The 23410-nt window shown below is 38.9% G+C and overlaps 3 protein-coding genes across 3 annotated transcripts; all 3 read left to right on the forward strand.

Annotated features, from left to right (window-relative positions):
* Nucleotides 1-481: 481 nt before the first annotated feature.
* Nucleotides 482-13440, forward strand: LOC105037408 (probable magnesium transporter NIPA4). Its single transcript, XM_010913080.4, has 9 exons — nt 482-897; nt 5641-5697; nt 6330-6420; nt 6544-6704; nt 6857-6984; nt 7091-7228; nt 9517-9609; nt 12769-12874; nt 12965-13440. Exons 1-9 carry the CDS (start codon nt 726-728, stop codon nt 13060-13062), a joined length of 1044 nt encoding a protein of 347 aa, XP_010911382.1. The 5' UTR covers nt 482-725; the 3' UTR covers nt 13063-13440.
* Nucleotides 13441-14500: 1060 nt separating this feature from the next.
* Nucleotides 14501-15406, forward strand: LOC105037398 (protein DMP7-like). The gene has a single exon (XM_010913072.4). The coding sequence runs from the start codon at nt 14638-14640 to the stop codon at nt 15271-15273; it is 636 nt and encodes a 211-aa protein (XP_010911374.1). The 5' UTR covers nt 14501-14637; the 3' UTR covers nt 15274-15406.
* A 1606-nt stretch (nt 15407-17012) lies between these two features.
* On the forward strand, nt 17013-17913 carry LOC105037387 (protein DMP3-like). The gene has a single exon (XM_010913063.4). It carries the CDS (start codon nt 17102-17104, stop codon nt 17804-17806), a length of 705 nt encoding a protein of 234 aa, XP_010911365.4. The 5' UTR covers nt 17013-17101; the 3' UTR covers nt 17807-17913.
* The last annotated feature ends 5497 nt before the right edge of the window (nt 17914-23410 follow it).

Genomic DNA, 23410 nt, shown 5'->3' on the forward strand with positions numbered 1-23410 from the left:
ATATTCATGTCAATTTTTTTAACAGATTTAGATACAGATATTTTTAAATATTTAAATTTTTATCCATAGACTCAATGCGAAAACGCGTACAGACCGACATTTTTCGATCCAGTGTTACTTCTCGGTGAATCCTTCGATTACGCTGACTCTGGCTCCTCTCAATGTCTCTCGTTAGTCCCTCCTACCACCGTAGAAAAAAGGAAAAATATTTTGGGGCCCAATAAATCTACAAAACGAGTTCCTTCCGACGTGTGATGTATAAATTGGTTCTCCACACATCATTCTTCCAATCACGTATTGCCATGTAGCGGTCAGCTCGGTTTCTCTTTTTCTGGTGCCATCGTGTCGCAGCAAACCAAGAAACAAACAACCACCGCCCACCATATATTTCCAGTCGCCTCCCTGCGAACGTTCTATTTCCATTCCCGGCTTACCTCATTATAATTTTTACGTCTTCTCACTTCTCTCCGCGAGTTCTCCGCCCACTGCCTCTAGATCTCCGACAGGACCGAAGCAACGGACGGCGACGACCCACTACAACCACCGATCCACCCCGCCGCCGCCACCGCCTCTCCGCCGCGCGCGCAGACCCCTACGTCCCGGAATCTAGCGGCGTGGGTGCTTTACCTTCCCGCTGACCAGCCACCGCCGCCGCCATGGCCGACTCCGCGGGACGGGAGGCGGGGATCTCGAGGTAGCGTCCGGATCGATAGGGTTTCTCCGCGATGGCGCCGGGGGCGGCGTCGGGGGGGAGCTGGGTGGAGTCCTATACCGGGATGTCCACCGACAACATCAAGGGCCTCATCCTCGCGCTGTCCTCGAGCTTATTCATCGGCGCCAGCTTCATCATCAAGAAGAAGGGTTTGAAGAAGGCCGGCGCTGCCGGTGTTAGGGCAGGTACGGAGGAGATACCTTTGTTGGCTTTCTTTCTTGCGATTCTCTCTCTTTCCCCCTTCTTTTGATGGTTATTTTGACCGATTTGCTCATCTGAAATGTGGATTCTTGCTGAGATAATTTTCTTAGATCTCTATGTGATAATGGTTTTGTCTCGTGCCTTATTTGGTGGTCTTTTTGTGGGATTTGGTGATCTGAACTATAATGCTACATCCTTTCTTGGAATTTAGTAGGATAAGGGTGTCTTTTGTGTGGTATGGTAGCGATAGGAAGGGTTCTATGTGGACTTTGTTGCATCGGTGTTGGAGAGTTGACACTCAGATGTATTCAGCAGTAAATGAGAAATTGGAGCAACGTTTGATGCCTAGCATGTTGAATCTAAATGAGAGAACGCGTAATGCATTGATGTGGATTAATTTTACTGGAGGATGGATAGGGGAAACTAGGTACATGGAGATTATACGTCCAAATGTCTCAGTTGAAAACATGATTTGTCATTAGCTATGGAAAGGTTCACTTTTCTTCAGATATCCAGTAATGGGAAGAATTTATATTATCTTTAATTATTATCCAGTTGATAGATTAACATTGTGACTTTTATAGTATTGCAGTCTGTAGCAGAAAGCACTGCTAAGGGATTGATTGAAACTTGAAAGTCTTATGAGATATAATAGGATAAGGAGGAAGAGAATGTGCTTGGTGGAAGCTTGGAATCTTTACTGAGAGTAAAAGAGAAGAAAAAGGAAAATCTTGAGGTCCATGAATCAATCATATTATCAGGACCTATCACAGGCATTCCCCTTCCCATCCCTATATAGGTCATGTTACTCAAATACTAAGGTATGTGCATTAGTTACTTATCTTTTAGTCAAAATCTATGTGATTCAAGTTTTTTTCCCTCTGTAAAGCAACCTAAAATTTCTTGGCATGTTTTATGAGATCTGGTTGATCTCATTTTGGATCTAAACTATTTTTAGGCCCAAATAATGACTAAAGCAGGGAAAACTAAGAACAGAAAGTTACAGGATTCAGCTTTTTGTACATATCTCAAACATGTATATATTATCAATTTATCTTCAACAAAAGCATGCTTGAGCTAATTTAGGATGTTTATCTGCAGGGTCTGATAAGTTAGTTTTCTGAACCTATTTTCAAAATGCTCCTACTAGTATTCCTTTCCCCATTTTGCATAGTGAACAACATAAAATCAATTGTTAAAATCAATTGTTCCCTTTGTCAGATCATACCTTGCTTCTTCTGATTGAAAAAGGAACCCATCTACCCCCTTGCAGGTTGGTGGGGGGGAGGTGGTTACTAGGACATGGTTATAAAATTGAGTCATGGAGATTGAAGCAGGGAAGGACTCTTGTTTGAGAATCCCCTAGAATTTTATGTTTTTGAAATTTAAATATAGTTTTTCAATCTTCTCTTGCCTCGTTATATAGAAATATGGTATAAAATAATAGTAAATTCACGTTGTTAACTGGAAATAACTTGTACTTCACATGGTTAGATGGAAGACTTGGGTTGCATATGCCTTTTGGATCATTAACCATTTTTGTCCATTTTTGGATTTCCCCTAGCAACAATGCTTGTTTCCAACACCATTCTTCTGAAAAAGAGACACCTACTCCCATGTGTCATATTTATGGAATTTAGTTCAATTGCTAGCTCAAATGTTTTGAATCCTGGAAGGACGGGTGGCTTCCCGGTTCGCTTTTGTTCATGTGAGAAAATGGGATTGATGCAAGGGTGAGGCTCCAAAACCCCGCATGGGGAAGAAGAGAAAAGAGATAGAGAAAGGAGAGAACAAATAAAGGAAAGAGAAGAAAGGAAGGAAAGAAAGGAAAAAACGAGGAAATGAAGGGAGAGGAAAAAGAAAGAAAGGAAGGAAAGAAGGAAGAAAGGAAAGGATGAAGAAGAAAAGGAAAAGGAAAGAAAGAAAGAAAGGTTAGAAGGAAAGGAAGAAATGATAGGAAAAACAATTGGAGAAAGAAATAAAGGAAAGAAGGTGAGGGAGATGGAGGTACTTGCTGGAATGCTTGATTGGGACTGCTGTTGGGATAGGGTAGGATGTTGGGGCATCTCATTCAATGGAGAAATTGGGCACCCCATTCAACATGATTTAAAACCTTGGCTACCTCCTTAAGACTCAATAAGAAACTTTGGTTGCTACTAATACTGCTCAGTTTATCATATTTGGGCATTTGGAGTAACATATTAAAAGGCATTTATACTATGTACATGACCAACAGAGCGCACGGTGCTTAGGTAGAGGGCACAATGCTTAGCAGGCATTCAGTTGGATTATGTTTGATAAACAATAAGAAAAAAAAAAAAACTAAAATTGGAATTATGTAAAACAATAAGAAAAAATTACTAAAATTGGAAATATTTAAAAATAACTATGAAATTAGAAACACATCAAAATTTTAAAGGAAATAAAAAGCCCATTACGTAAACACTATTATGTGTATGAAGCGACTAATATTGGTGTCACATAACATGCTAACTAATAGAATACAACATTTCCATACAAATTGTTAGAAAAAAATAAGTTGGTCATCTACAAGAAAAAGCTTAAGAATTCAAGTTAATGCAGCAACTTTTTCAAATGATGGATAATTCGTGTAAAATTGTGACTAGACATTCTATCAACAGTTACCAATATTTGTCAAACATCAGGCATTTGGGCATGATGAGAGATGATAGGGATCATTATTTGTCTGCTTGACAAGCCTGGTACCTTGACCTGCCACGCCTAAGGCCTCTTCCATCCTGAAAGATGGTCGAAAACTGACTGGCCTAGGCCTAAGCAAGTTGTTTGGGCACACTCTAGGTATTTGACCTACCTATAAGTGCCATATACGAAAATATAGCATCAGCGTGCTGGACTGAAGACTGCCAAAGTTTGTGGGGGTCTCTTTAAAACAGTAGATGAGCTATTATTATTGTTATGTTTTTAAATAGTTTATGCATGCCATCCTTCTTGGTTTATTTGGTGGATGGTTGATTTCATTTTTTATTCTATGGGTTTTCCACAAGTCTGCATTTTTGGGGTTTTGTGGGATTGGGGGTTGCAGTGGTTGGATTTAGTGGACCTTTATAAACATTAATTACCGAGCATGAGATCATGTTTGTTGCAGTTGAAGAAGAGTTAAGAGTCATGGGAGAGTGAAGTGATGCTGAAAAACGGACTGTTCATGTTTGTACTACCATGGGGCCATACCTTGCTGTTGTCTCTTGTTTGTCAGCTTAGATTTTTGGGTGCAAATTTGCACTTTCTAGATTATCAACATGCAGTTTTATGTGAAGTTGCTTGTGTTGAGTTCTACGGAGTCATTACTACTTACTCTAACTTTTAGCTTGATGTGGACATTTCTAGCGAAAAAGTAACTTGATATAATATTACCACTAAGAAACAAATTATGGTGAATGTGATCATTTATTATTATTAGGGTGACCAAAAGTTCTGCAGATGTCTTTGTTGTTTCTGTACATTTTTTTTGATAAATTTTGTATTTTGTTCTTCATGATGGTAACGTTATCATGTAGTAGTGTAACCTTGCATATAAATTCTTGATGTATGATATAATGGAATATAGAACATATTCACCACATTATTGATTTACAACATGGTATTAAAGCCAGTCTGGCTCAATTATTTTTACTTGAACCAGAATCTGTGTATTGACTTTCTCGCTTCTCTTGCTCACTGCTGCAATCAGCCCTTCAGGCTGTCTCAAGCTCTTCATCTGACCTAGATCCAGCTTTAATTCTGCTTAACACCAAAGCTCTTGGGCCAGTCATAGAGCTGCTAATTCTATTGGATCAAAGCCTTAACCTAGTCCCATTTTACCTTGGTAAGGTTTCAACTAAACCCTAAACCAGTCAGCATTGGACTTGATTTGTCTGCACCAGTTCTATATTTCCTCATTCTAATATTTGAGCTCCTGCCCTTCATCTGTTTGGTGGAAGCAAGGTTTTAAATATTGGTAGGATGGTGGGGCATCCCCACCATCACAAGCATCGGGATAGGACACCATTATCAGTGTTGGGACACAACAACTTGGGAAATGGACTGGGATGGGACAAGGCATTCACCATCATGAGTGTCAGTATGCAGGGCATCCTATTCTGTGGAAATACTGGGATGGTCCTGTCCCACAATATTTAAAACCTTGGGTGAAAATCCTGACTTAGCATCTAAGCAATTGTGACTCCGCTCAACATGAAGAATTCCTCACAATGTCTGTGTGGAAAGCCTGAACAAATCTCAACCACATGCATTGCCCAAACTCCAAATTTTATCATTTGTGCCATGTTTGCTTGCATGCTGACTGTTTGCTGCTTATCCTCACTTGCAGTTCCCAATGCTCACACCTAAGCAACATAAGTCAGCCACACATATCTGGCCCTTGGACCTGCTTGAAATCATGAACTTTTATGAGTATAGACCTTTGAAATGTAGTTGCCAGGTGAAACATACTTATATCATCAAGAAAAGCAGATCACATTAACTGAAACATTTTCTGCTCCCTGTTAAATGCTACAATGATGATTTGAAACGTGGAGAAGATTGATATATTCCACCTTAGAAGATTGTGGTAAGGTTGATTATGGCTCTAACCATCCATGATTATACTGGATGCTATACTTTTGTTGCACTTCAGCTTCCTTCTGTATTAATTTCTTTGGGTTGGTGTTTTCTTTGAAGCATTTTAACTTTTTATGACTTTGTAACAGGATCTGGAGGCTATTCTTACTTGTATGAACCACTTTGGTGGATAGGAATGATAACAAGTGAGTGTTCAATCCTTTGAATCAAATGTGGTGTCATTTTTTGCTTCTTTGCTTAAGAAATGTTTCAATTTTTACAGCAGGTCTCTAGGCCATGCAGTTAACTTTTTGTATGGAATTAATTTGTTATACTTAAAAGCAGTAAAAAGGTTATTTGAAGAACTCAATTTGACTTTCTTATTTTTTTATGGCAAGATGGATCACATTTTTAATTTAAATTCTCTCATGATACACCAGATCAGGCTCAGTTATTGATGGAGTGTATGAATCTTCCTTTTCTTGAAATTCTCTTCTTATGCAATGTCATTGTTTAATTTGTAAATGATGTATTTGTCACATATTTAGTTCTGAAATCACCTCCTACCCTGATTTCTATGGCAATGCACCCCAACCATTATGGATATCTTTTCTTTTCTTTTCTTTTTTTGAATTTGGCACTTTACAATAATGCACCACTTCATTTAATGTCATTATTGAGAATTTTGTTTGAAGGCATGTTTTTCAAGTTTAATCATTTGTCTGCTATTAAACTTACTCATTTCTTTGTTCAGCTGATTATATGATGGGCTTTTAACCATCCCTCTACTCCCTCTCTCAGAGGAACAGATACTAATAATTTGGTGCTAATGCAACAGTGATTGTTGGGGAAGTTGCTAATTTTGCAGCTTATGCATTTGCTCCAGCTATTTTGGTCACTCCTCTTGGTGCACTTAGCATAATCATCAGGCATGCCCCCAGTCACCTGTCAAATTACTTTTGGATTAGCTAGTGTGTGTGTGTGTGTGTGTGTGTGTGTGTGTATTGCATTTTCTAATGTCTATGTACCATCATCGACTATTTGTCTTACAGTGCTGCTCTTGCACATATCATTTTACGGGAGAGGCTGCACATATTTGGCATTCTTGGTTGTGTTCTTTGTGTTGTGGGATCAACCACAATTGTGCTCCATGCCCCTCAGGAGCGTGAGATTGAATCTGTTAAGGAAGTATGGGATCTGGCTACTGAACCAGGTGTTGGCTGTTTTCCACTATCCCAATTATATGAGGGAATAACCATCTTAGTTCATCCTGATACAAATTAGCATAGGCTGAAGTCATTCTTTTATTCAGTGAGCATAATGATTCATGCTAATTGCTAAGGCATAATTGTTGTTTTTTTGCAGCTTTTCTGTTCTATGCAGCAGTAGTAATTGCTGCTGTTTTTGTACTTATATTCCATTTTGTCCCCCCTTATGGGCAGACACATATTATGGTGTACATTGGTGTTTGCTCTCTCATAGGTTCTCTATCGGTATGTTCTTGTGTATGGCACTCATCCTCAATTATCTTGGCTCCATGTTTTTGAATTTCAGATGTCACCATAGCATTTTCATTTTCTTAATTTTCTACATGGGCAGGTCATGAGTGTGAAAGCTCTTGGGATAGCTCTGAAGTTGACATTTTCGGGGATGAATCAGTTAATTTATCCCCAAACTTGGGCTTTCACGATAGTTGTAGTTGCATGTGTGATTACTCAAGTGAACTATTTGAACAAGGTATGGCTATCTTTTCTGTTCACCAAAAAAGTGTAGTTATGTTTGTATTGTAACTGTTGAAATTTACCCACAATTATGGATTGCTTTGTATTTTGAAAGTTTTAATCCATAAATAATAGTAGCCTTAAATTTAGAGATGAAACTAATGTGTTTCCTTTTCTTTTATTTGTATGCTTTCAGATGCTAGGGATGCTAATATTTGATTGTTAATTATCAAGTAATAAAGAATGCAAAACTATGAACTTAAGTTCTAGTTTTTATTTTTTAATATTTTATAAATCTAGCAGGAAGGGCCTTATCTATTTGACTTCTTAATCTAATTTTCACAGGTTTTGTGGGAGAATTTTATTAGAAAGAAAACTTTTGATTTTGAGAATTGACAGTGTATATGGCATATATGCTCAGGATTATGTTTCTTGGACCATCTGTCCATTCATGTTATTCCTCCTTAAGTAGAGAAGTTGGTAGCTTAAATTTGAATATCTTTATTGTTTTCTAATATTGTTTTGTATTGGCGCTTTTGTTCAATGAACCTCACAAGTCAGGATTAATTTTGTTGCATCCTTTGATTTTTACTTAAATTTTATCTTGTAGCTTTACTATGATCTAGACCCTTTTTGTGTTTGTTTTACAATATCACCAAAAGATCCAACTGTATATTACTTTTTTAATTTAATATGATGTCATCTGCAAATTGCCTGCACTATAGTTTCCCAAATTCTACTGTTTTATATAATCTATTTTAGTATGAATTATTTAGAAGCTTTCTTCTGTAGTTCCTATTTATAATTCGATTATATTCCCATATGAGCAGTCAATGTTACATTGCAAATGGCTCACCTTGTCATTTTCCTCTGAGTACTAACAATAAGTGCATCTATGTCAGTAGGTATTAGAGGCCATTCTTGCTGCAGGTTTATGCTACTGAAAAATCATCAGTTTTACCACAGCATCAATACACCATTATTTATTAATTTTTAGTCTCTCATATGTGCCTCCAATCTCACTGGAATTCTCTTGCTAATTCTAGTACTTAGCTTTCTTTGTACATTGCCTGATGGACGGATATAATTGTACCAAGCCAATAACAACGATCTGTAGATTTTTCTCTCAAGATCTTTTTATAACTGCCTTAGAAAATAAAAGCCTACAAGTTTTGCTTTTCTTGCAACTATTTTATTCTTAAAACCTGTTACCTTTTTAGCATGTTTGATCACTTTTCTTCTATAATTTATGTGTTTTCAGTTCTCTCCTTAGTCTTGCTAATTGTTAGATCTCTAACTTATGAGACACTAGATCATCAGAAGCTGTGTATTTACACTAGCTTTTTTCTGTATGCCCCTTCTTTCTTTCTATCCAAAGTTGTTGATGGTGTGTAGTCTTTGCAATACTCTGAAGAAGGTCCTGTTCTCTTTTATATTGATCAGAGATGATCTTTTCTGAAATGATGCTGGGAAAATTATACACCTCTCCTTGTGCTTTATTTGGTAGGGTAGGTGCATGAGGTGTTTCACACCAAAATTTTAACTTGAAACCAAAATAATAAACAATGTAAATTGCATCAAAATCTCTCATGCCAGAATTTTAGATATATTTGAGATATTTAACTTTGTTCTATGTTAAATGGCTATGTTTGTTCATTAATGGGTACAATTCTTATTTTACCATTAAAATGAAGTCGGCTGTGGAGCATATTTTAAGTTGCAAAGACTTCATGGAAGGACCTAGCAAAATGTTATTACCGGTTGCTGAATTTGATCTTAGCCTCTATAATGTGATCCTGGATGTTTCAAAACTACTTCAGGCAAGAGAGAAGCCTTCCATCAAATGTAGAAGGCTGGTTGGAAGATTAGGAGATATACCTTCAAGGTCCCAATTTAAGGTCATGTAACTAGTTTAAGCTCATTTGTTTATTATTAATATGCATAAATGGATAGTCTGAAAAACTAATTATTGTTATGTCTGGAGTGTGGGGATTTGGTGAGTGTATAGTTGTTAGGGTGAGGGACTGAGACTGATTCCTCTTAATCTCCTCGGTGTTCTGTTTTATATACTCAATGGAATGGTGGTGAACTTTCACCTTTGCTGTAAAGAACTATTCTTACATCTGTGAAGGAACAGAAATAGGAAATATAATATTTGCCATGTTCAGCTATTAACTTTCTCATGTCTGTTACTCTACTAAATTTCTTATTCTTGATAACTATTGCTAATTGATATTGTCGTTAGGTACTACCTTTGATTTTTAATAGCTTGTGGATATGTTTAAAGTTCATTTTTATTTGCAGGCTCTTGATACATTCAACACAGCAGTTGTATCACCCATATACTATGTGATGTTTACATCCTTAACCATTTTGGCTAGTGTGATCATGTTCAAGGTAACCATTATTGTGAACCTTTTATTTGAGTAATGACACCGGATCATTTGTTGTTAACATTAAATGCTGGCTGATGTTACATTCTTGGAGTAAGAAATGCAAACTAACTGCCAAGTAAGCAGTCATCTTTGTAACTAGCTCATAACTATGTGGCAAAGCTTCTTTCTGATTACCCAATTTGTTAGTTGATAATGACAACTTTAAAAAGATAAGGCCACAAGTTTATCCTTGTTTTGATCAACATAATTTCACAGTAGCTGGTCACGCTTGTCAGTGCTCCTTAATATTGCTTTTGACATTACCAGTGTAAGTCTCTAAGCAGGTTACCTCGTGTGGCTTTAATGTTCTTTGGAAGGCTCAGGAGAAAATGGATAATGTCATAAATGCCCCAAAAAGTGAACACAAGCACAAAGAGAGAACCAGGTTGTGGGCTAATAGAAAAGGTCACGTTGTGTTATGTGCAGGGCATGCTTTATGTTAAGAGGCCTCTCTTTGAGATGATCCAATAAGATAACAGATTCGGTGGTCGACCAGAGAATCTCGTTGGCTTCTTTCCATGCTTGAGCTTTGGTCATTGGTTGTGTTACGTGCACACTTGCATCCAACTCCCAGAATCCATGTTGGAAACATGTTAGGCACTTGAATATTTAATATTTTTTAATTGGAGCTTTCTAATAATTGTTAGAGAGCTGAACTCTTCCAACCAAGAGTTTATCCCACTATAACAGTGTCAAAAGTGAGCTTTTCTTCTTCCTAGAGATTGGTCATGAATGTAGATATCTAAAATCTTTAAGCTAATCAGGAGATTTAACGAGCATGTTGGGAGACCTTAGGAAATAATATATTTCTAATATTTTCTTTTATGTCATACTTAAGTTTATCTTTTTAGTTAAAATTATTTATTTCTACTTAAACCTTTATCTCCTTTTTCTTCCCTCTTGCTGAGTCATACACTTGGACACGAGTCTGAGTCTGATTATCATGTCTGTCTCCATGCAATATTGGTCTGTGGTCATGGATTTGGCATTCTGTGTCTGTGTATATCATCAAATTTCAATGACAAATATCATAGTTTAATCTTTTTTTGGTACAGCATATTTCAATCTTTTGAAAAGATTGATCTTAAAACTATATGTCACCACTTTCTTCATTCGAACTCTTTTCTGGTGATTTTTTTTAGAGATAAATATATAATCGTTATAGTTTGTTTAGTTATTTTTTTCTTGTGACAACTTTGATGTTTTCAGAGCAGTCATCAGAAGTCACTGCATTGTCTTGTGTCATCCTTTATCTTCCTTGCTTTCCTCTAACCCTTGCAAACCTTTGGGGTCATTCCCATTTACATTCAACTCTTGTGACTATCCTCTTAGGTGTTACTTATATCTGTAATTTATCTTCAAATTATTTGCACTAATATCTCCAACCATGGTTGCTCATGGACTAAGGTTACCTCTGTTTGAAGATGTATGGCTTTCAGCTTTTTACCTCTCTCACTGCACGGGGAACTTTTGGGTGGTGCAGAAGTTGGGTCATAGAATTGCTTGCAGAAGGTGGACATGTTTGAAACTTTTTTGTTGTTGGTGTGCCAATTCCAATACAGAAACGGAACTTTGTGACCTTTGGACTATAAAGAGAAGAAAACAAACATTTCTTTCTACATCCATTCTCATAGTTGATTGTTTTGGGGTGATATTTTAGGATTTTTGAACTAAACAGATGGCATTTTTTTTGCTTTAATATTTGTGTTGTTGGATCACTGAGTTTTTTCAGAAGTCAAAAGATTATCTTTTATTTCCCCAGTTATTAGAAACATATCAATTGTCATTTGATAGCATTGACAAAATAATATTGATCGCCTTTAAATGTTAGACTTGCTCACTAACTGTGAAAATCAGAAGCATGTGAATGCAAACATGTTTTGCAATCGAATAACACGAACTCATGCATGGTGACATAGTGTCCAAAGAAGCCATATACTGTCCGTTTGTTTAATGGTTAACAACCTAGCAAATGAGGTAGGAGAGCGTTTAGTACCTTGATCAAGTCAAATTTAACCTTTTATGTTTTTTGGAGCCTTATAAGCCAGTAAATTGGCACAAAATAATGTAGTTTCACATGTACCATCTATGTCTTTCATTCAACCATTGATGTAATAGAGAATATACACATTGCAGGTGTAAAAAGAGGTGTTCCTTGCAATTTCTGGAGGAAGTTATGTGAAATTTTAAAGGTTAAATGTTTAATATTAACATTGCTATTGGCAGCCGTTATGTTCCATGGTAGAAAAGGTGGATCCTAGATTGGATTCAAGCACCTCAGTAATGAATGATATAATGTTGAATGGACATGCAATAGCAGGTTATATAACATATATGAGCAGCAAACAAATCACCTCTTACCAAGGCTGCAGATAATGTAGTACTGTTGGGTGGCTTGATAGGGATTTCATTGTTGTCTTTCTAAATGGCTGCCTGGCATTTAGACCACAAATAAATGTCATCATTAAGAATTAATTTCATAGCTGTAGGGAATAGACGAAATGAACATGAAAACAATTTGATTGGGTCATCATTTCTATTTTCACTTGAATAATGTAGATTTGATCTGTAAGTTAATCTGTACCCTCCTTTCATCTCGTATCCTCACTACTTTTTATCGTAGGTTTTTTGTGGTGAATTCTAAAAATAAAAATTTAGATACATTAGATGTCATTGTGGTGCTTCATTTTTTGAAACCCAAGACATGCAGAATCTCTTGTGCTGTTAAGCAGCCGAGCGCACCCTCAGACAACAGTAACATTAGTTGCATCTTTTCTTGTCAATTACTCGGTTGATGATCCCTTATGATTTATTCTTGCAACATTAACAATCTTGTTTTCTTTAACTTCACCACTGTACTGATCCAGTGTGTAGAAACATTTTGCCTTCGTGCATGTTTGACATAAAATCTCTTAGATTCTTCTTGCTTTATCAATAAAGGATGCTCGATCATTTTCTTCTAGGCTTAGCCTTCGTTTGTGTTGAGATATTTTGAAATCCCTCCCTGTTCACCCACACACAGGCACGAAGTTCACCAACTTTATATTTACAGCCTAGTAAGTGGTTTGGTGCATGAGAACATATATGAAGACAATTTTTATTGTCATATTATTACTTGCAGGATTGGGATCGGCAAAATCCGACACAAATAGTCACAGAGATGTGTGGCTTTATCACAATTCTTTCTGGGACATTTCTTCTTCACAAGACCAAGGACATGGCTGATGGTATTTCACCTATGTGGCTTTATATTTTTGGATTCAAACCATACTCATCAAACTGTGATTAAATCTGTGTGATGCTTGTCTGTTTCACAGGTCATTCACCATCTTTATCTGTGCGCCTTCCTAAACATGCTGATGAAGATGGTTATCCCCCTGAGGGCATTCCTCTCAGGTGTCAGGATTCAGTCTGATACCTATGATTTCTTCTGGAGCTCCTCTTTCCATCAGCTTTGTATGCATTATGGTTACATCTGACCCTACAATTCATGTACTCAAGAAAAAAAAGGGGGAAAATCTAGATTTTTGTTTCCCTCGGGAAAGTATAAATTTTTTATTTTTTGAGATTCCCAAAGCAATAGGTTCTGCCCCTCATGTATGTGAGACAACAGTAAAGACGTACAGGGTTCAATTGGTTGTACATCCCGTGTATTTTAGCTTCAATTGCCAAGAATTCACTGTTTAGTCTCATCTGTTGAACATGAAGTTGGGACAATTTCTTTAACTCTGCTACAAAATATTTTTGTATTAACGTTAAGAGTGCAGCAAACTGCAAAATATCTTGCCACGAACACAGTTGAGTTTTTGAGCTATGGATTTTCCTGCATTCTGCTTGGGTTGATCTGACCTTTCATAACGAAGAGTAAGAAGGTTTATTGCTAGCTTGTGAATTTTAACGCTTAGAGCACTACTACCGTCCCCTGTTTTGGGTCTTCTAAGTTGAGGCATGTGCCGACGATAGTGAGCTCGCAGTTAACGTGCATGGTTGGTGTATTCTGATCAAAGCAATAGCATGGTCTGTTTTGACGCAGCTTTTCCCCAAGATGATCCTCTCATATAACGATAATTATTTTACGCTAAGTTCAACATGCTTGCAAGGTTATGCTGGCCCCATTGGGGGCATGATGCTTGATAGGAGGTCAGCGGATCTAATGCAGAGCAATACTTGGAGAATAAAGAGTGATTTCTTGAAGTGATTTTGGGTGACCATTCACTGGAACGTGCTCCCATCTGAATTCTACAACGCTGTCATTTCTTGCTGAACGATGTTCAAGGCTAGATAGACTCATTGACAGGTATCTCTTAAGAAGTTCATGAGCATCAGCAACCCAATATAATTGTTCATAAATCTTGAAGTCTCTGACATACATTCCTCTTTGATACCATCATCATCCGCCTAAGATAATTGTTCACCACTCTTGAAGTCTTTGCCGTATATATATTCCTCATTGGTAGGGCTTCGAGATCTTATCCGTTATCTTGTCCATGGTTCAGGATTGCAAGTAACAAATCACCGGCAGCTCTGGTGCTACTTTTTCTGAAGCTTTCCCAGGCTTCTTTACTGCTATGGGTGTTGCGCGCCCTTTTTGCCTCAATATGAAACCAAATTTCCTGGTCACATGGTAGCCACCTTTTTTTTTTTTTTCTTTTTTTTTGAGGAAATGGGAAGCAAAAGTACTGCCACATCGAACAAACTGATTCACTAAAATAAAGAAAAGGAAGCACAATTAGAAAGGGAAAAGAAAGAAAGATCTCATGATCCGAGGGTGGTGTAGGTGAAGCAATCCCATGTTCTAAAATTAAAGCAGGCACCGAAAGCTCTACCTGGATTCATCCTTTCTTTCTGTCCCACAAAAGCATCATCCAAAAACTTGCGCGCAAGACCTTCCTCTCTCCCATTACCAAAGCATCCAAAATTCCTGCCTACAAATCACCCCACCCAACATCTCTCTCCCCCTCCCTCCCTCCATTCTTTCATCTCCCAAGCAATGGACGACGACGACAACTGCAAAGTCCTCATCGAACCCCATGACGGCCGCTCTGACCGCTACGAAGATGAGAGTGCCGACGAGCCGAACCTTATCTACGTCCTCAACTTAATCCTCAGTGGCACCGCCCGCCTCAACGTCCTCCTCCCCACCGCCACCATCCTCACCTTCACCATCTTCGCCCCCCTCCTCACCAACGACGGCAAGTGCGACGACCTCAACCGCTGGCTCATGGCCGCCTTCGTCGCCCTCTGCGCCGCCTCCTGCGTCTTCTTCACCTTCACCGACAGCTTCCGAGCCGTTTCCGGCAGGCTGTACTACGGCGTCGCAACGTTCAGAGGGATCTGGACGTTCAACGGGCGCCGGAAGGGACCGACGGAGCCGGCGGCGTATAAGCTTATGTGGTCGGACCTCTTCCATGCGCTGCTGTCGCTGGTGGCGTTTCTGACATTCGCGGCGTCGCACAATGACGTGGTGCTGTGCTATTACCCTCGGATGCCACGGAAGGTGATCAACACGGTGCCGTTCGTGGTTGGTTTCGTGGTGAGCCTTCTGTTCGTGGTGTTTCCTTCCAGGAGGAGGGGGATCGGCTACCCTTTCTTGCTGCAGAGGGATGCCGTTTACTTGAGGCGCTGAACTGCTACATCTTTGCTTGGATGGTGCGCTCTCGGTGCAAGAACTGAACTTGTCCGGCAATGAGCAAAACGTCTACGCAACAAACCTGTCGCGAGAATATCTGTCGTCAAACACCTAAACCCTAATTATTAATTTTTTGATATGTTTGGACAATGATTTCAATAACTCCTTCAAATAGGATATTATCATGGAAATAGCATAATTTATGATCTGATCTATCAATTTGATCTATAAATGATCTATCTTAATTAGATATGAATTTGACATAAATGGATTTGGATCAACGGATAAATCAATTTAAATCTGTTTATAAAATAATTTGACTTCATTTGAACCATTTAACTTATTTTGACTTATTCAATGATTAGATCAAACTATAATCTAATTCATTTAACTCATTTAATCTACTTAATTTATTTTTATCCTATTTAACTAGGCTTGTTTAATCTGTTTAATCAGTTTAAATCTATTTAATCAATTAAAATTTAATTTATTCAATCCATTTAATCTAGCTTAACATATTTAATAAGCTATGCAGGTCAAATCAGATTATCTGTTTAACAAATATATTAGATTTATATCTAAATTTTTAATTTATTGATAAATAGATCGAATTTGGATTGATGGTTTTTTGATTCGACTCATATTTAACCTAATCCATATCCTACCTGACCGGACTAAAATGCCACCCCCTACTACCATGGGCAATCTCTTGTAGGCAATCTGTCATGGTCTAGGTCCAAATTGAGCATCTAGATTAATTTGAGAAAAGTATGGCATCTGGATTATAGTTGCGAATTTGGTAATTGTGGTAACAATACCATCTGTCCGCAATTTAGACTGAGTCCTCATCCTTGAGCATTCCTGCTTCAATTGTTTTGACATAATCAATGAAAAGTTGTCCACGTTTAAACAAAAATAAAAAAAATATCGTATGCAATTTTACAACCCCCATTAAGATATGCGATAGCAGTTATATGTATAATTAACCTTTTTGTGTCAGAAATATTTTAAATGTTGCATGCAACTGTTAGATTTGGATGTTTATTGGACTATTTAATTATCCAACATACCATTGATCACATCTTGCCTCAAGGTGCTTTGGATGCAAGACGCTACCCAGATGTCATGTTCCCAATGATAACATCTACAATCAATCAATCATGAATTAGATTATGAAATAGTATAATATTAGTCTGGGCTATCGTGATAACCCCATAAATCAAATAATTGAAATCCCAACCAAAAACAATAATTGGAATCGCAGAAGTTGTTGCCAGAGTAAATACGGTGTCCCTTATTCTAAACCTGTGGAGGCCCAATACAACATCGGCTACTATGATCAAATAAACTACTTAATCCAATAAGTGCCACCATAACATATTTTTGTTTAACACCAAGGACCATACTCTGATCAAATGGGTCCATCTGAGGATCCAATGCTTCGAATTCGAGCATCAGAGCTGGCAAATGCATTAAAACTTCGCCTACGCTACCTAATCCTTTACTAGTCTCCAAAATCCAAATTGCTTCAGTTATCAAGCAAAAATCCCAATGTGGCAAAGCGTGTTGTGTCATAGAACTTTGATGGAATACGGCTTGATGTCATCCGTAGCTTCACGCGTTGCCCCACCAAATCATCTGTGGCCCAGGACTAGAACGTGTCAAAAAAGCCACTCCCCAACGAAGCGTCTCCGTGCAAGATAAGATAATCCCTACATATGTACATATGAACTCATCATTATTAACCAAACACAAAACACAAACACAAACACAAACACAAACACAAACACAAACCGTAGTTCTATTGATCTCCACTCTTCACAACATGCCTGTGAGAACCAGAAGCAAAAGCATCAAAGAAACACCACCATCACCACCACCACCACCACCACCAACAGAGAAAACCACCAAAACTCCCGAAACGCAGTCCTCTGAGGAGGAAGAAAGCCTGGTAGAGAAACCCCTCCCACCACCCCCCATCTCTCACTCTCAACTAGCAATAGCTCAGGCTCTAACAAGCACGGCTCACTTGGTCAACCTCCTCCCCACCGGCACCCTCCTCGCCTTCCAGCTCCTCACCCCGGTCTTCACCAAGAATGGCTCCTGCGACGCTGTCACCCGGCTCATGACGCAAAGCCTCCTCCTCCTCCTCGCTGCCTCCTGCTTCCTCGCCTGCTTCACCGATAGCTTTCGATTGCCGGACGGGCGATTATACTACGGTTTGGCCACTCTCCGAGGGATGTGGCTCTTCGATTACCCCCCGCCAGCCTCCTCGGCGCTGCCGGAACTGTCCACGTACAGGCTAAGATTCATAGATTTTGTGCATGCGGTGCTCTCGGTGCTCGTGTTTGCGTCGGTGGCGTTGAGAGATAAGAACGTTGTTGATTGCTTTTATCCACAGCCGAAGCATGAGACCAAGGAGGTTTTGGATATCTTGCCGTTGGGGGTAGGGGTTATATGTGGCTTGTTGTTTGTAGTCTTTCCTACAAGAAGGCATGGGATTGGCTATCCGGATACCAAGGAGAATTGAGAGGATTTTGTCCTCAGATATGTATCTCTTGCGTTGTCGATGATTGATTGATTTGATTTGATTTGTTTATGAGAACTAATTAATCTAATCAAACAAGATTATTTATTAGATTATTTTTTAATTTTGTTCTCCATAAAATTTTGTTGGGGAATATCCGCCGACCGACCGACCGACCGACCGATGGCCGGAGGGACCGACCGACTGACCAACAGTCGGAGGGACCGATTGGCAGACGCCATCACTGGCCAATTGACGGCCCATCACCGACTGGAGGTACGTCGGGCGTATCCCTCCCGACCGACTGAACCCGGAGCTCCGATGGCCGACTCATATAAAACTCGCCGACCAACGGGGGGGCCCGACGCCACTCGGCGGGCCACCGACCTAGGGTCGGTCGGCTCCTCCGATCGCCGTACAGCCGCCAGATCTTGTCAGTTCTGACAGCGACATGCGGCTCGACCGTCTCGGGACATTGTCCTGCCAGGGGCATTGTCAACCCTGGTGATTTGACAACCCCTACGGCGATGTGACATTTTCACGGCGACTCTGACAGTCCACAGTGAGTTGACAGTTCCTCACTTGTCTGCGTCATTAATGACGGCGCCATACTGTGCTCCACTATATAAACCGGGGAAGGCAATAGTGCAAGGGGATCGATCAATCACGCTCAGTCCACTCCTCGACTCCCAAAAAACCACAGACTCGCTCCCTCTCTCCCTCTCTTTCCCTTCGATCGAGCTCTCTGTCTTCGTTTTTACTGTTGCCCAGTCACCTCTCTGACTTGATCGTCGGAGGGTCCCCGCCGGAGCCGCCTCCGGTCAGTGCGGACTTCATTTTGCAGGTGCCCATTTCTCGACGATCGGACGATGAGGCGATTGGCCGCAACAAGTTTGATTTAAGGTTTGTTCCAAAAGCCGTCGATTTCATGTATACTTGTGAAACGTGAATAGCTTGAAAGGAACTCGAGTTTTTTGGTGCGATAGTCTGGGAATTGAGATAGTTGAATGGAAATAAGGAAGAAAAGTGACGTAGAAATAAACAATAGTTGACTGTCAAAAATAAATCTTAAAAACTAAATTCTAAATTCACCTAGATTTGCTTGCCATCTTGTTTCACCGACGAAGCTGACCTAACCGTATTTGTCCATATGCGAAGTTACCGGATGCATGTCCCAGCCAGTAGATGATAAATGAGGGGGGACCCAGTACGATCTCCAAACAACACCAAGGTCCTGCTAACCGGGGCAGCTCTGCTTTAAGGATAGGAATATCTAGCCGAGGGGCCAAATTTTGCACCGTTGGAACCGAGTTGCTAAGCTGGGTTTATTGAAAATTTTGGAAATCCAATCCTCACCCATTTTCATCCCTGCTAGACGATATTCTTGGATCTGTATCCTTATAGATGTGTGTTTGATTTTATATTGACTATATCATAGATAGATTTTGGATACTTATATAATTTTAATAAATTTGAATCATACTTTTTGATCAATCTTTTTAAATGAGATCTTAGATTGACGTCAGAACGAATTTAGCCTATAATTTATGTGGATTAGGAGATATTATCTCTATATTTGGTTAGAGTGATGAGAAAAAAGGTGGATGGAATTGAAATGATAGATAGTCTTGATCCACTATTTGATTCAAAAAATTTGAGGAAGGATAGATAAAAAAAAGAGATTTCTATTCATTACGGATCACCAATTTGCATCTTCCGAGAAGGAAGGAAGGATAAAGTATATAAGGGATGGGTTTTTACATTGACAAAATTATTTCTTATTAATTTTTTGACAAAAATCTAATATTTCTTCACTTTTTCATCCATTTTATTTATATATTTTTTATTTTATCTATATTATTTATCCAATACTATTAAATTTTATTACTAATTATTTTAATTTTAATATATAATTTTCATAATCATAAGCAAATAATTAGAATTATCTTCTTTTTTATTTATATTTAATGTTTTAATTAACTATTTATATAAAATTAATTAACTATTTAAACTAAGTTATAAATAAATTAATTATTTATATAATTAATATATAAATAAATTTATTCATATATAATTAATTTATAAAATTTTTACTGAATTAAATAAAATTAGAATTATATATCAGTATAATTTTTATATAATCATAAATTATAAAAATTATAAGTTTATATATTACTCAATTTCTTTAGTATAAATAAGTATTGTTATAAATTGATAATAATAAAAAATTTTATCAAAAGATAGCTTAGTAAAAATATCGTACAAATATTATCATTCTCCCTTATTTATTTTGTTTTAAGTAAAGGAGAGAATCATTTCCATCTATCCTTTCATATTTTACGGAACAATACGGAACGATGAATAAAAGATCCATCCATCATCTCCTTTATTGATCCTTTCCCCTCTATCCATCATTCCTCTAATATATCATTCATACTAAATAGAGGATCCAACATGGGTCTATTTGGATTGATCACGAGCTAATTATGATGTTTGTAATTGGATTTAAATAGATTTAGATTTTTAGCTTGGCGAGGACGTTATGGCTTAAAAAGAAAGAGTATGTGAGGATCCATATAGGCATATATTTAATTCTATATCGATTATTTATTAAATTTTTTTTTAATATTTATACATGACTAAAAAATCCAAATAATACTTTTAGGCTAATTCTTTTGGCTGGTTCTTATGTATCATTTACTTATGTTGACTCAATTTGCCCAAAAACTTAGGTTGCATTAATAATGTTCGCTCTATAAATAGTAGTTGGAGAAAAGAAGCATACTGGATTCTTTAATGAAATGAATATTACAAAGGCCAAAACTGCATAGGTATTCATGAACGGCATTAGTATGGAAATTAGTAGTAAGGGGTCAAAACTAGATTTCTAGTAACAAGACATTAGTAGGGGGCTTGATGCCTTCTAGAACTGTATTTATTTCAAGCTGGGCAATAAGGATAAAATCCATTTATGGGAAGACTCTTGGAAAGGTCTAATGTCTTTATTATATCTCTTCGTAGAACTTTATCATAGGATTGCTAAGAGCAACATTATTGTTGTTTCATAGTGGACTTGGAGAAATATGATATAGGTCATTAGCTTGTGTGGTCCACTCTCTTTCCAAGAATCAAAACAGCTCAAAGTGATGCAAGATCTTTTCCATCTCTAGACCCTCAAGTATATAAAGCAGATGTGCAAAAGGATGGAAGCTCATGAACAATGGCATGTTCAATATTGTTGACTCATATTATAGGTTTAGGAGATAATATCCTTTGTCCTTGCTGCAAAGCAACCCAAAAGGCTACCATATGCCGAAGAAGGTTAAAACGTACCTTTGGATTGTGAATAGATTACACACGAGAGGCTATTGCTAAAAATGGATGGATCGCATGTTCTAGATGTTGGATAGATGTCTGGCCAGAATACCATTTTTTAGGATCTTTTCGATACCACGCGATGCAGCAGGAAGAAAGAAAAAAAAAGAAAGCAATTAAATATGTGGATCAGTCAAAAAAGAGTTCGCCTTCATGGAGCATGCAAACTTCACTATGAGAAAAAGAAATATTACAAGAGAAGATCTCATCCTCAACCCTTGTACACCCAATTTCTCCCTCACAAAAATTTCTCCCTCACAAAAGCTCTCTTTCTAGAAAGATCCCCTGAACCCCTGAAGTGACTGCTGTTCACTATCCAGAAGCCTTCCTAGAGCCTCTGCTCGTGCTTCTGTTAGCACGTCTGCTCCCTTTTTCTCTCTCTAGGTTATCTATGGCGAAAAACCGAGCCACCACATTTTTCTGTTCATGATCAGGCCCATTTAAAGGCCTTAAATCCGTATTAGATTAGGTTAAAGGCTCAAAAACTGCCCAAGAGAACCTCCTTAAATCACTCAGAAAACCCCTGGAGCCGTTGGATCGAAACTAGGAGCTCCCCATGCCATTGGATCGTGCACCGGTCCATAAAAATGTATCGTGGACTGCAAAAAATGCGTGGGAAACACCCACGTGGTCCACGCAGTCGGCTGTGCACTACCCGATCCTCCGCTGCTCCGGGTTCTGTACCGACTTCTCTCGCACATATCTCCTCCGTCCGAGCTCCGTTTGAGGTGATATTGGTCTCGTTGGACTCCATTTTTCATCGTGAACCTCGTTATGAGCTTAATATAGATCAAATCTCGAGGCATCAAATTCTAACAATCTCTACCTCGACTCGATATTCGACCTCTTCCGAACTCTGAGAGCTTCTGGATCTCCTCACCTCCATGCCCTGGGACAATCGCCTGCTGATCATGGATGGACAAACATAGGAGTCGAGTCAGGTTGCTCGATCCCATCTCCGTCGTATGCTGTGCTCCTCCTGACTTGAGACATACTCGAGGTATCATCCTACGGCAATAGGAATCTCACCTTGTGACGTCGCTTCTCATCCTCCCGAGTCTCCTGTCTCGTGCCAGATCCACCTCTACCTAGAGCTCCACCTGACTCTGGAAGCTCTACCTCGCACTGGGCTCCCCGTTAGGTAATAATGTCCTCTCCTCCCCTTCTTCCCTTTCAGAACAATCCTATTGCTGCGTAGCACCTTCAGGATTCCTCCACCAGCTACCATCCTGTAGCCTCTCGAATCCAGTCTACTCAGTGAGATAAGATTCTGCCTAAAATTGGGTATGTATCGGACCTCTCCTAATCTTCTCACTGCACCATCATGTGTTCTCCAGCTGATCATCCCGATGTCACTGATCGTACAGCTCGATCCATCCGACAGATAAACAGTGCCTTCATTATTTTTCAGAGAGTCAAACTGCTCCTCTTTACAACATACATGATAGGTACATGCAGAATCTAAGATCCACTACTGAGAAGAAATAGATACATCGTTAGATATTTTAAGGACATCTCCCTCTGAATCGCTACTGGCCGTCGCTACGGCAGCCATCGTCTGAACCTTGAGTTGAAGGCAATCTCTAGCTAGATGCCCCAACTCTTCACACTGGTAACATCTGGTTTTGCTCAAGTCTCTCTTGGACTTGGACCGCCCTCGTCGCGATCTCCTGTCGCTCCATTTATCGCCTTCTACTTCTCCAGAAACCACCAAAGCTAAGCTATCACTAGCGGAGCTCGAAGCTGGATTCTTTCTCTTGAGAATCTCATTCTGGAGTATCACCGCGGTGATCTCGTTCATCTTGATGGTGCTCTTTCTCACTAGAAGAACAGTCACTAAGGATTCATACGAAGGTGGAAGTGACGCTAACAAAATCAGCGCCCTGATCTTCTCCTCAATATTTTCGCCAACGCTGAGGAGATCGGTGAGGATCTCTAAAAGTGACTTAGATGCTCCTACACGCTCTGTCCCTCAGTCATCCGCAGCTAATAAAATTATCTCCAGAGAAAAAGAGTGTTGGTGAGAGATTTCACCATGTACAACTCCTAGAGCTTCGATCATAGCACCGTCGGAAAAGTCTCACTAAGACATGGATCACCACCTCATCTGCTAGGTATATGCGGATGGTACTCACCGCCTGCATCTATAACCATTTCCAATCCTACACCTTCATTGTGGTCGACTTCTCCTCGCACAAGAGAGCATCAATCAATCCTTGTTGGATGAGCACA

This window comes from Elaeis guineensis, chromosome 1, assembly GCF_000442705.2.
Source record: "Elaeis guineensis isolate ETL-2024a chromosome 1, EG11, whole genome shotgun sequence".
Classification (NCBI taxonomy): Eukaryota; Viridiplantae; Streptophyta; class Magnoliopsida; order Arecales; family Arecaceae; genus Elaeis; species Elaeis guineensis.